This window comes from Lactuca serriola, chromosome 2, assembly GCF_051521515.1.
Source record: "Lactuca serriola cultivar US96UC23 chromosome 2, Lser_US96UC23_V15, whole genome shotgun sequence".
Taxonomy (NCBI): Eukaryota; Viridiplantae; Streptophyta; class Magnoliopsida; order Asterales; family Asteraceae; genus Lactuca; species Lactuca serriola.
Genome location: NC_136409.1, coordinates 5,373,190 through 5,386,665, shown reverse-complemented (window position 1 = coordinate 5,386,665; position 13,476 = coordinate 5,373,190). Strand labels below are relative to the sequence as shown.

At 41.1% G+C, this 13,476-nt stretch overlaps 1 protein-coding gene across 1 annotated transcript; it reads right to left on the bottom strand.

The window, feature by feature from the left end:
• Positions 1 to 1,137: 1,137 nt before the first annotated feature.
• On the bottom strand, positions 1,138 to 4,140 carry LOC145085907 (uncharacterized). Its single transcript, XM_079023593.1, has 5 exons — positions 3,950 to 4,140; positions 3,027 to 3,114; positions 2,182 to 2,275; positions 1,943 to 2,029; positions 1,138 to 1,479 (listed from the first exon to the last, which is right to left on the bottom strand). Exons 1-5 carry the CDS (start codon positions 4,011 to 4,013, stop codon positions 1,330 to 1,332), a joined length of 483 nt encoding a protein of 160 aa, XP_078879719.1. The 5' UTR covers positions 4,014 to 4,140; the 3' UTR covers positions 1,138 to 1,329.
• Positions 4,141 to 13,476: the final 9,336 nt, after the last annotated feature.

The following is a 13,476-nucleotide window of genomic DNA, read 5'->3' as shown; positions in this document are numbered from 1 at the left end:
AAATTTTTAAAATTTCTAATTTCTAAAATTTTTAAATTTTAAAATACTTAATTTTTTAGGAAATATTAATTTTTTTAAAATGATTTTATTAATTATTTAGGGTTCCCCGATTAATCCGCGCCTAGTCCAATTGACCGTTTATCGTCAGTTGACCACCGAGCTACTACCAAACGATTTTTACGATCTTTTTATTTTATCTTCACTAGACAAACTACTAACATTTATGATAAATGAAAAGCATCAAACGGATTGAGTACGTTAATAATCATATAAAAAATATACATATGCTTTTAATATTCAAAATATTTACTAAAAGTAGTTAAGTTACTATTTTAATAATACAACTTTTGTACTATACTTCGTCTATTGATTATCTATAAAATTTAAGGAAAAAAAATTAAGAAATATATAAATACATCTGGAGAAAATCTCTTAATTCAATCAAGTAGTCGATCAAACATACATGAATTAAACCTCAAAACATGCATGGACTGAACCTGTAACAAAGGCTTTGAATAGAAAGTAATTTTTTGTTAGGTTGCTACTATATTTAGGTTCATTAATATTGGAATAAGAGTTATCTTAGGTGAATTTAGATTCTTTTTTTTTTTTCTGTTTGAATTTAAAGAATAACAATGCCATTTGTAGAAATATATTATTTAACAAGGAGAACAAGATAAAAACCGGAGTAGTTTTTTGATGAAAGTCAACATTTTGACATGAAAAATGAATTTCTTACATTCATGTTCTTTTTTGGCCTAATTATCAATCAGAAGATTCATAGCTTTATATGAATGCTCTCACCTTCCTTGGACAAACCCTTACCTTTTATATCATGTCATAGATAAATCTGATCCTCTAGATTTGGGGAACTGGACACAGGAAGAAATATCAATCAATGGGACAAAAATCTCTCACTTGTCAAAAAGACATAAATACCCTCCTCACCCCCATCATAAAAATAATGGGAAGTGATTCGTACACAACAATTTTTCACCATACACAACAATTTATGCTTTATGAAGTTGTACAATACAAAACTTTAATGCACAAATTGTTGTGTATGGAAAATTTTTGTTGTGTACGAATCAGTTCCTTAAAAAAATAGCCCTAGAATATCTAGTCTTGTTCATATAGTTATTACATAGCCCACCTCTGCAATAAACATTAAACATAAACCAAAACATATTGTAGCATACAAAAACACCAACAACCACAAGAAGAAAACAAAACATGTCACGATGTTATAAAATCAAAAGCTTTGGTGTCGAAGGTCTAGGATAACAAAGATGGACATGAAAAGCACTAGATTTTAACATTACTATCTTTTTATGCAAGAGCTTGTGTTTCATCAGGAACAACACCATTAGTAGTGGTAGGCTCATCATCATCATCATCATCTGATTTTAACTGAGACGATACATCATCTATAGCAGAGTTCAATTCCGCTATCTTCTGTGCCAATTTCTTGCGTGTTTTCTGCAACAAATATTTATATTAAACAAGTTTAATGTTTTATGACAAAATTGCCCCTAATAGGTTTAGTTGGTCAAATATGGTCGAGAGGAAGTAAATAAATTTTATAATATGGAATTGAACTTCTTGCATACCAAGTGTCTGTTTAGTTAAATGAAATGGAATGAAGTGACAAAGGAATGGAATGAGTGATTACATTCCATGCTCGTGTTTCGTTGGTGTGTAGGAATGGGATGAACTTTTTTTCATATCAATCTTTATGTTATACGCAAATAAAACGTATGGTTTTTCTGGAATCCTATAACTTATTTACTTATAATTACAGAATTTACTACTTACAAAACTATAATATCAAACATAAGCTTAATAATAATAATTAAAAAAAAAAAAAAACATATATTTACCAGTCAATTTTAGAAAAGATTGTGTGATTAAATTATAGAAACAAATCATAGAGTATGTTTACCTCCAAAGCTTTTTCTTCATCATAAATGAAATTGGGCAGCTTCTTTAGCAAGTCCTTTTTGTCAGTTCCAGCCAGCACCTTACTTATCTGTAAAAAAAAAAAAAAAAAAAAAAACTCGGGTATATAAATTCATACGATGCAATAATTAAGTAAAAAATTCACACCAATATCAAGTATCAACATGTAGCAATACTGAATAGTAGTTGTTCATATTAGTTTGTCAAGTCAATTAGTCAAACCTGAGGTGCATATATGCAACCAAGTGTGCCAACAAGCAATCCTCCTAGAACAAAGCCACCAACAAAGGCATTCCCACTGTTTGATCTTTCATCACTAAACAGAAAAAAATTTAATTTTTTTTTAATGCTCAAAAGAATCAATTGGGAGATGAAATTATATGATCAAAACATTCACATCGAGTAGGTTTTAACGTGAATAACTTTAATCTATGAAATGTGTCATTTTATGATGAAATAGACTTATGGGGCCTTGGGTTCATAGAATGTTTTTTTAAGAAATGGAATCTGTGAAAGGAATTACAAATGGAATCGGTTGAAGGAATTAGAATTTGAAGGAATCATGATCTGTCACGAGGTTTTGGCAGTAAATGGAATGGAATTCAATATTAGTGGCTGTAGATTTTTTTTTTTTTAAAAAAAAAAAGGTTATTTTAATATATATAATGGAAATTGTGAGATCCATCAAACATGGAATTTAAAGGATTCCGACAGAATTTAATTCTGTTCATTTCAACCAAACACGCCATGGAATGGAATCTGAATTCCAATTCCATCAGAATCCACACACCCTTATACACTTTTTTGCCCTCTTTTTCTTTTATTTATAGATATTAATGTGTTGAATATGATCACAAAAACTATAACAATCCATTTTTAGTAAATCAATGCATTTATTTTGGGTGACTTTCTCCCATTTCCTTTTTAGCTAACTTTTTTAAACTTAACTCATCATTAAAGATAAATATAACTCAAGTCACCACATCAATTGCTAGATAACACTAATCTTGAATTTGGTAAAACTTAGAACTTGAATGAAACACTTAAATCTTTCAAATGATAATTACCTGTATCCTGCTTTGATAGAGAATGTCCTTTTGGATGTTCCAAACGATAATTTGGTGAATCCATGGTCATGTTTCTTTAGAGAGGATCCTACCATAAGTTTACAACAACAAGATTCAATCTTTGACTAAAGTTTCCAACCATAAATATACATATTACTGATGACAGGTTATCACATTCAAGAATATAGTCTAGTAACTGAACATAGTGCTATAAAACCTCAACATTTTAGATCATTGACATTTGACATATAGGATGTATTTCACTCGTTGTTTATTCTGATTCAATCATAAAAACTGAAACTTAAAAAGGTTTTAAGACATATTTTACAAACAGCCTGAAACAGAATCAAGGTAAAATAAATTCATACTATTTAGATGATCTAATAGCACTGCACTGTTTGTAGATGATCTAACACCACTTCCTATTCTTATATCTCTAATTCTCTACGACTTTCATTTTCAAAATGATTATTGCAACATTCAAGAATCTTGATTGAGGTTAGAAAGAGCTATGTTCAAGATTTAGATAATTAGCTACATGATTAAAGTGAGGAATAGATACGTAATTTTACATTTACCCTGAAAAATTCGTTTCGTTGAATTCAATGTCTTCTAAAAATCTTATTATTTTGACCCTTTTAAAAAGTAAGATATTCATCAGAATCGAATTTGCAACACATTCAAACACACCCTATTTCATCTCCCAAAAAACCTTCAGATGGAAACTTGGCATTAATAAATATTAGGGTTTATAAAGTTACGCAATGCATGATATAACACACGATTGACACAATGAATCGAGAAAAATGAATCGGTAAACTTATAACTTCCTTCAAGAAACTATTTCAAATTTAGTTGCGGAAAAAATGATTGAATTCAAAGGAACGACACTAACAACGATAATCTTAAATAAATAAAAATACCGGATGATAATTGGGTTGACTGGTGCTTGGGTAAAAGCGCCAATGAAGTCGATACTGCGGACATGGCTTCAAATTAGCAAGAGAGATGGAAGGTTTGGTGAGCTGATGTGTGTAGAGATGTAGAAATTGGGGGAATTGATTATAAGAAAGAGTTAGTAATGGGTATTTTTCTTGTTATTTGGTCGATAAAATCTATGCTTAACAAGTCGAGTCAAAACGAGATGTGTAAATCTTGTTTTCGGTTTGGCAACCGTGATTTTTTGTTTTGAAATTAAATTATTTTTCTTGATATTTAGTTATTAAGATTTTAAATTGTATTTTTTTAACTATTTGGATAAACATATTTTAAAAAACTTCTTTTAATTGAACCGGACTTTTTGACAGGTTTTTTATTCAAAATGTTCCACCGTAAGGTTAATTCGCTTTTCAAAATTTTTATTTTTGTTTTTATTTTTCTACATACATATACATATTTACATCAATCTAAATACATTAAAAACATACAATATATAATATGAAAACTAAATATAATTTAGATAAATACAAACAGTTTAAAAAAATATTTTTCAGTAATAAAATCACACCATTTAATCTAAGAGGGAACTTGTTAAAGATTTCTTACAAACAAGTTTTTATAATTTTGAAGGTCTATAAAATTAGATAATATGAACATTAGAAATGTATTTGCTTTGCAAACGATGGATCTGCAAGTCATTATCAAAACACAAGATGTATGAGAAAAATCTAAATATATATGGAAAGACCACCAGAATTTATCATGTGAAATGTCTTATTTTTATGTTATTTATTCAATTTAACTGGTCCAATTAAGTTTCTAACGGTTTATTTTAATCGAGTTATTGTAAAAAACGGCCGGTTCATTATAGTTCAAAAATAAATATAAAACCGATGCTAGTTAACTATCGTAGATAAATATACATAATAGTTCTATTATAGAACCTATATTTCTAACTATTTATGTAAAAATTGTTCATCTATTTCGTGCGACTTTTTCTTACTATTTATTTAATAACATAATATGACTCGGTCTCATAGAAATATCGAATAAAAGATTGGACTATTTTTTCTTCTATATTTGTAAATTTTTATTCATATATATTAAAGGCATACAAAAACAATCACCGAGTATCTTTTAACTTCAAACATGTTCCGAATATTTATCCATTTTTTATTTTGTTATGTTTTAGTAAAGCTTTGTTGTCTTTATCTTCAACTCTTCTAAATTCAATACTTGTTTCATTATTTTAGTGAATAAGTAATGTCCATAAAGAAGAATTTTATGGGACCATCTCTATAAAAAAAATGAATGATTCAGACATTTCGGATAAAAAACATACAAAATTCAAACGGAACAAATCAATATAACATATTCTTTACCTATTAAATTAGGGATACTGACTTAGGAGGGTAATAAGGTTTCCAGTTTGTCTGTATTAGGTCATTAAGGTTTTTTTTATGCGTATTAGACCAATATGGTTGTTATTACTGTTTATAAATAGTCATTTTACCAGTTTTAACGGGTAAAAAGGACTAGCATCTCTCTTGGCACGTCGAGTACTCCCCTTGATCCGACGAGTTCCACCTAGCATGAATCGTGGGGCCACCCCGACTCAACTCGCCGAGTCTCAAGAACAACTCGGCGAGTTCCAACTTGAACTTAGACCCCTGACTCTCCCTGACTCACCGAGTCATCTCCCCCAACTCGACAAGTCCACCCACTGAGTGATTAACGGGCAACCTTCATACTACTCGCCGAGTCTGTTCTTCGGACTCGGCGAGTTCATGCCATGCACGAACTCAAAACAACTTCTGAGGTCAGATCTGTTCCATACAATCATAGATCTGGCCTCCCCAAACATGATAATCACGTAAAGTTAGGACCTTGACACACATATAACATCTAAATGGTCCAAAATGGTGATTTAGCCCCAAAAATGACATTCCAAGCTCAAGACTCCCAAAATGACTCATAAAGCTTCATGGGTTAAGGTCTCTGGACCTCTTTGGGTCCAAATCCAAAACACAAACTCGAGAAGGGACCAACTACTCCACTTAATCAACCTCTAAAAGGGTTAGAAAACCCTAACACTAAGAATCAACACCAAAAAGTGAAGAAGGTTCGAGAATAATACCTCAATATAGCCTCTACGAGCTCAAAGACCACAAAAATCGCACCTCCTTCAGCCTCCTCTTGCCTTGAACACTTCCTTCTTGCAACAACACCCACAAAAGTTCAAGATTGGCCTCTCCTTCCTCACAAACGCTCTAGATCTCTTTAGGGTTTCTCTCTGGGGGTTGGGTGAGCACAAAAGTCGGCCATAAGGCCCTTTAAATAGGCCACAAACCCGGAGATTTAGGGTTCCATTACACAGCGAGTACTCGCCGAGTCCATACCCTGGACTCGGCGAGTCCAAGTCCGCACCCCCGATCAGTTCTGCGTCCCTACTCGGCGAGTTCAAGCCCCAACTCGCCGAGTCCCTCTCACAAAATAACACAATTAAATTTATATAATACCTGAAAAAGTCTGGATGTTACAACTCTCCCCCACTAGAACTGGACTTCGCCCTCGAAGTTCCACTCTAAAACAGCTCCGGATGCTGCTCCCGCATCATACCCTCCGGCTCCCAGGTCATCTCTGATCCCTTCCGATGTTGCCACTGAACCAACACCAGAGGTACCTCCTTGTTCCTCAGAACCTTGATCTTCCGATCCCTAATAGCCACTGGTCTCTCCGCATAATTCAGGCTCGCATCGACCTGGATATCCTCAAGTGGAACCACTGCCGACTCATCGGCTATACATTTCCTCAACTGCGATACATGAAAAGTGTTGTGAATCTGCCCCAACTCTGCTGGCAACTCCAGTTGATAGGCTACCCGGCCTACCCTGGCAATCACACGAAACGGGCCTATAAACCGGGGCCCCAATTTGCCCCTCTTCCTGAACCGGATCACTCCTTTCCAAGGAGAGACCTTCAGGAGAACAAAGTCGCCGACCTGAAATTCCAGCTCGGACCGGCGTCTATCCGCGTAACTCTTCTGTCGGCTCTGAGCGGTCACTAACCTCTGCCTGACCAGCTGTATCTGCTCTGTCGTCTGATTCACGATCTCTGTACTGCCCATTACCCTTTGCCCAACCTCTCCCCAACATATGGGAGTCCGACACCTCCTACCATACAGCAGCTCAAAAGGTGGCATACCAATGCTCGAATGATAGCTGTTGTTGTAGGAAAACTCCGCCAGAGGCAAATACGTGTCCCAACTACCCCCAAAGTCCAGAACACAAGCTCGAAGCATGTCCTCGAGTGTCTGTATCGTCCGCTCACTCTGACCGTCGGTCTGGGGGTGGTATGCGGTACTAAAATGCAGCTTAGTACCCAACTCCTCATGAAATTTCTTCCAAAAACGGGAAGTGAACCGCACATCGCGGTCTGAAACAATCGAGATCGGCACCCCATGCCGAGATACAACCTCCCTCACGTAAACCTCTGCCAACTTCTCCGCTGAAGAACTCTCACTGATGGCAAGAAAGTGAGCGCTCTTTGTCAATCTATCCACGATCACCCAAATTGCATCAACTCCTCTGGCAGTCCTCGGCAATTTGGTGATAAAGTCCATAGTGATCTGTTCCCACTTCCACTCGGGAACCTCCAATGGCTGCAACTTGCCATGCGGTCTCTGGTGTTCGGCCTTTACCCTTCGACAGGTCAAACACCTCTCGACAAACCATGCTACATCCCTCTTCATACAGGGCCACCAATACTCCTTCCTTAGGTCCAAATACATCTTCGTGGCCCCGGGGTGGATCGAAAATTTCGACCTATGAGCCTCCTCCATCAATGTGGCACGCGTACCGCCCACAAACGGTACCCAGATCCTGCCCTGATAAGTCATAAGACCTCGACTATCCGATACAAACTCAGAAACCAATCCAACCACCCGCTCTCTCTTCTGCATCTCCGGACGCACGGCCTCGGCCTGAGCCCCACGAATGGCATCCAGAACTGGAGCTATCACGGTTAATCTCAAACATACATCTCGCAGGGGAGTACTCTCCGCCCTGTGACTCAATGCTTCGGCTACCACATTAGCCTTGCCCGGGTGGTACAAGATCTCACAATCATAATCCTTGACCACGTCTAACCATATCCTCTGCCGCATATTTAGGTTAGGCTGATCCATCAAGTACTTCAAACTCTTATGGTCCGTGTAAATCGTACAACGAACCCCATACAAGTAGTGCCGCCAAATCTTGAGGGCGAACACCACTGCCCCCAACTCCAAATCGTGTGTGGGGTACCTCGTCTCGTGAGGCTTCAACTGCCTCGAAGCATAAGCTATCACATGACCCTTCTGCATCAATACCGCTCCCAATCCTAGGATCGATGCATCACAGAATACCACAAAACCTTCCATCCCTTCCGGAAGGGCTAATACTGGAGCTTCACACAACCTCTGACGAAGCGTCTAAAAGGAGGTCTGCTGCTCGGGACCCCATGCAAATGTCACACCCTTCCGGGTCAATCTGGTGAGTGGAACCGCAATCTTGGAGAAATCCTTAATGAATCTCCGATAATACCCTGCCAACCCAAGAAAACTCCGGATCTCAGAAGGTGACCTCGGCACCTCCCACCTCATCACTGCGTCAACCTTGGCTGGATCGACCAATATCCCCTTCTGGTTAACGAGATGTCCCAGAAACTGGACCTCCCGTAACCAGAAATCGCATTTGGAGAACTTTGCGTAAAGCTTCTCCGCTCTCAAAACCCCAAGTACCTCCCTCAGATGCTCCTCGTGCTGCTCTCTGGATCTCGAATATACCAGAATGTCATCAATGAAAACAATCACCGACCGATCCAACATCGGCCGACATACCCTGTTCATGAGGTCCATGAACACAGCCGGGGCATTGGTGAGCCCAAAAGGCATCACCACAAACTCATAATGCCCATAACGCATCCTGAATGCTGTCTTCTGGACGTCCTCATCCCGTACTCTCACCTGATGATAGCCCGACCTCAAATCAATCTTGGAGAACCAAGATGCTCCCTGCAGCTGATCGAACAAATCGTCGATCCTTGGTAGCGGGTAACGATTCTTGACCGTCAGCTTATTCAATTCCCGGTAATCAATACACATACAATGCGAGCCATCCTTCTTCTTCACAAACAGGATGGGTGCTCCCCACGGCGAGCTACTCGGTCGAATAAACCCCTTCCCCAGCAACTCCTGAAGTTGCGAGGATAACTCCTGCATCTCTGGAGGCGCAAGGCGATACGGCACCTTAGCAATAGGCGCGGCTCCAGGAACCAAATCGATGCCAAACTCTACTTGCCTCACGGGAGGCACACCTGGTAACTCTTCGGGAAATACATCTGGAAACTCCCGCACCACCGGAACTTCATCCACAGAGCTCGGTCTCTCCGAAATCACTCGTGTATCCATCACATACGCTACATAACCCTTACAGCCCTGCTGTAAACACTGCCTCGCCCTAGCAGCCGAACAAAAGGCTGATCCAGAACGTGTACCCTCGCCGTATACTGAAAGAACTCCCCCACTAGGATCTCGTATAGTCACCAGTTGTCGCTCGCAATCGATTACCGCACCGAATCGGCTCAACCAATCCATGCCCACTATAACACAGACATCACCCATCGCAATCGGAATCAGGTCGATCAGAAACTCGACCCCGAATATCTCCAATACACATCCCCGGAAGACCTCTGTAGCACAAATCACCCTGTCGGCGGCTATGGAAACCCGCAGAGGCCGACTCAATACTCCACGACTAACACTGATACGCTGACTAAATGCCAAGGATACAAAAAATCGACTCGCACCCGAGTCAAATAACACTAAAGCGGGTACAGAATTCACAAGGAAGGTACCTAAGCATAGCATGATATAAGCACAATATCTCAACACCGAAAATAAATAATGAAAAGGAAACATACCAGCCACAACGTCGGGTGCAGCGCGGACCTCTTCCGCAGTCAGCTGGAAGGCTCTCCCCCGAGCCCTCGGTGCCTCGGCCTTCACGGGCCGACTCTCTGTAGCAGCAGCTCTGATGGCGGCGGGAGCAGTCCCTTGAGATGCCCCGCGCAGCAGCGGACACTCCGCCTTCCGGTGTCCGGTCTGGTTGCAGTGGAAGCACACTGCAAATCCCTTGGGGCAGTCCTTAGCCATGTGCCCCTCCTTGCCACATTTGTAGCAAGACCCTGCCCGACAGGCGCCATCGTGACCCTTGCCGCACTTCCCACAAGTGCGGCCCCTCTGACCCCCGGGTCTGGGATCAGCGGGCTTGGCCCGCTTGGCTGCCGGCTGGAACTGTGCCGGTCGCCGATCCCTCCCCATAGACTCCGCCTCCTCCCTGGCCTGAGTCTCAAGCTCAATCTCCCTCTTCCGAGCATTTGCCTGAAGCTCGGCAAACGTCCGGTACGAGGAGTTCGCAGCGAACTCTCGAATATCCCGCCTCAAAATGCTCAGATAACGGCTCATACGTGCCTGCTCGGTGGACACGTGCTCAGGGCAAAACATCGCCCTCTCCTGGAACATCCTCGTAATCGCTGTAACCGACTCGGTACCCTGCTTGAGGGTCAGAAACTCCTGCGCCAGACGTTCCATCTCCACCTGAGGAACATACTCATCCCGGAACATGGAAGTGAACCTTTCCCAGGTCACTGCCGAAAGCTCAGTCGGTGTGAAATGCGCAGACACAAACTTCCACCAGTCCTTCGCTCCCAAGCGAAGCTGGTTCAATGCGAACCGAACCTTCAAATGCTCAGGGGACGAGCAAGTGAAGAAGCATCCCTCCATATCAGATATCCACCTCATAGCTGCCACCGGGTCCTGCGTACCATCAAACTCTGGTGGCTTGGTGTTGCTGAACTCCCTGAACAACGTCGCATCACCTCCCTGGGGTCTCGCCGCAGCAATCGCTGCGGTAGCTGCTGCGACCGCAGCCTCAGAAAGAGCGGCATAGCGCTCGTCAAATGTCTCAATCAAAGCGGTCTTAATAGACCTGAACATCTCCGGTATCTCGGCTCTGATGACCGCAGCCACCTCCTCATGAATGATCTGCCGAATGTCCTCATCACTAGACCCGGCATCCTCCGGCATGTGTCGTGTCCTCACCATGATCAACCTCTGAAATACAACATGCGATAATTAGAATTCATTCGAATACTCTTACATTCAACAATCCACCCCTCCTTGACTCTTGGCATCCCCGGATTCTTATTTGGTCTGTGTACCGCACCGGTGCTTTGAGTAGTACGGGCCCAATACCATTGTTCGCACCGTCTCAGTACACATCCCAAATCGTCCTCTTTGGATCCCAGTCCCCAAGTACTCTATTATACTTAAATCACTCTGGAACAAATCTCACACAAAGCCCTAGCTGCTACCTAATTACTCTCAGCATGTCATAGCAGCTCACCCTTCCCTAAGCTAAGGCATCACAAAACAGGCCACTCTAGTCCTATCAGCAATACCTAGCCTGCTCTAGCATGTAACCACATCACAGTAATAATTATTTCATAACAAAAGATATTTTGGGAATTCACCGTTCGGGCGCTGACTGATCGTACACACGTTTCTTCCTGGAAAACCCTTTACTCTTAGAAAATTTTGGTTTTCATTTTTGAAAATGTCTCTTAATTCCTCAGTTTGAGTTCAAATACTCCCGAAGGTGTACCCGAATCCCTCAAACCAAGGCTCTGATACCAATTTGTAACACCGAAAATTTAAAGCCAATTTTTCTCAATTTTTGTAAAACATAATTCCATTAATATTCATAAAAACAACCGTTTTACTTGTTCCTCATAAAAACAACCATTTTAATTGTTCAACATAACAGTACAGAATCCCAAGATCAACATGTAAAACTCCAAACGTGTGTGTACGGATCAAGCCGGCGCCTTCCCGCGGTCGTCACTAGCACCTGAAACAAACAACATCAACACTGTAAGCACAAGGCTTAGTGAGTTCCCCAAAATACCACATATAACACATATTAGCCACTCGAGGCTATAACTCTGTGGGTCCGTGCACCCAACTCTGTGAACCCTCAGGTTCTAACTCTGTGAACCTTCCGGTTCTAGCTCTGTAAACATGCACAGCATCAAACACATAAAAGTAATGCAGTATAACATACATAGCATACAAATACTCTATCACATAACTCTGGTTACCTACTCAAGGTAAAGTATAGTGAGAAGACTCACCTCGATGTCTCGGTAAATATCTGACTCGGAAGAAGTGTGATCTAGCCTCCGCCTAATCACATAAAGTAATACTCTCATAAATACAACTGTACTCAACCCTAAAAGTCAACAAGGTCAACGGTCAAACTTTGACCCGACTCGTCGAGTGCACTAGGGCGACTCGGCGAGTCTACACGTGTCCACTGACTCTCTTAGATCCTCTCTTGGCACGTCGAGTACTCCCCTTGATCCGACGAGTTCCACCTAGCATGAATCGTGGGGCCACCCCGACTCAACTCGCCGAGTCTCAAGAACAACTCGGCGAGTTCCAACTTGAACTTAGACCCCTGACTCTCCCTGACTCACCGAGTCATCTCCCCCAACTCGACAAGTCCACCCACTGAGTGATTAACGGGCAACCTTCATACTACTCGCCGAGTCTGTTCTTCAGACTCGGCGAGTTCATGCCATGCACGAACTCAAAACAACTTCTGAGGTTAGATCTGTTCCATACAATCATAGATCTGGCCTCCCCAAACATGATAATCACGTAAAGTTAGGACCTTGACACACATATAACATCTAAATGGTCCAAAATGGTGATTTAGCCCCAAAAATGACATTCCAAGCTCAAGACTCCCAAAATGACTCATAAAGCTTCATGGGTTAAGGTCTCTGGACCTCTTTGGGTCCAAATCCAAAACACAAACTCGAGAAGGGACCAACTACTCCACTTAATCAACCTCTAAAAGGGTTAGAAAACCCTAACACTAAGAATCAACACCAAAAAGTGAAGAAGGTTCGAGAATAATACCTCAATATAGCCTCTACAAGCTCAAAGACCACAAAAATCGCACCTCCTTCAGCCTCCTCTTGCCTTGAACACTTCCTTCTTGCAACAACACCCACAAAAGTTCAAGATTGGCCTCTCCTTCCTCACAAACGCTCTAGATCTCTTTAGGGTTTCTCTCTGGGGGTTGGGTGAGCACAAAAGTCGGCCATAAGGCCCTTTAAATAGGCCACAAACCCGGAGATTTAGGGTTCCATTACACAGCGAGTACTCGCCGAGTCCATACCCTGGACTCGGCGAGTCCAAGTCCGCACCCCCGATCAGTTCTGCGTCCCTACTCGGCGAGTTCAAGCCCCAACTCGCCGAGTCCCTCTCACAAAATAACACAATTAAATTTATATAATACCTGAAAAAGTCTGGATGTTACATGAAATGTAAGAATTGCAATTGAACTCTATTAGCATTTGAAAAGGGAATTAGGGTTCCAGAGAAGACGACGAAGGGTTAAAA

Excerpts from the sequence above, each read along its gene's own strand:
- LOC145085907 (XM_079023593.1), bottom strand. The coding sequence starts at position 4,013 with ATGTCCGCAGTATCGACTTCATTGGCGCTTTTACCCAAGCACCAGTCA. Across the intron at positions 3,115-3,949 it reads GTCAACCCAATTATCATCCG|GATCCTCTCTAAAGAAACAT; the intron begins GTATTTTTATTT and ends AACTTATGGTAG. Across the intron at positions 2,030-2,181 it reads GTTGCATATATGCACCTCAG|ATAAGTAAGGTGCTGGCTGG; the intron begins GTTTGACTAATT and ends TTTTTTTTACAG.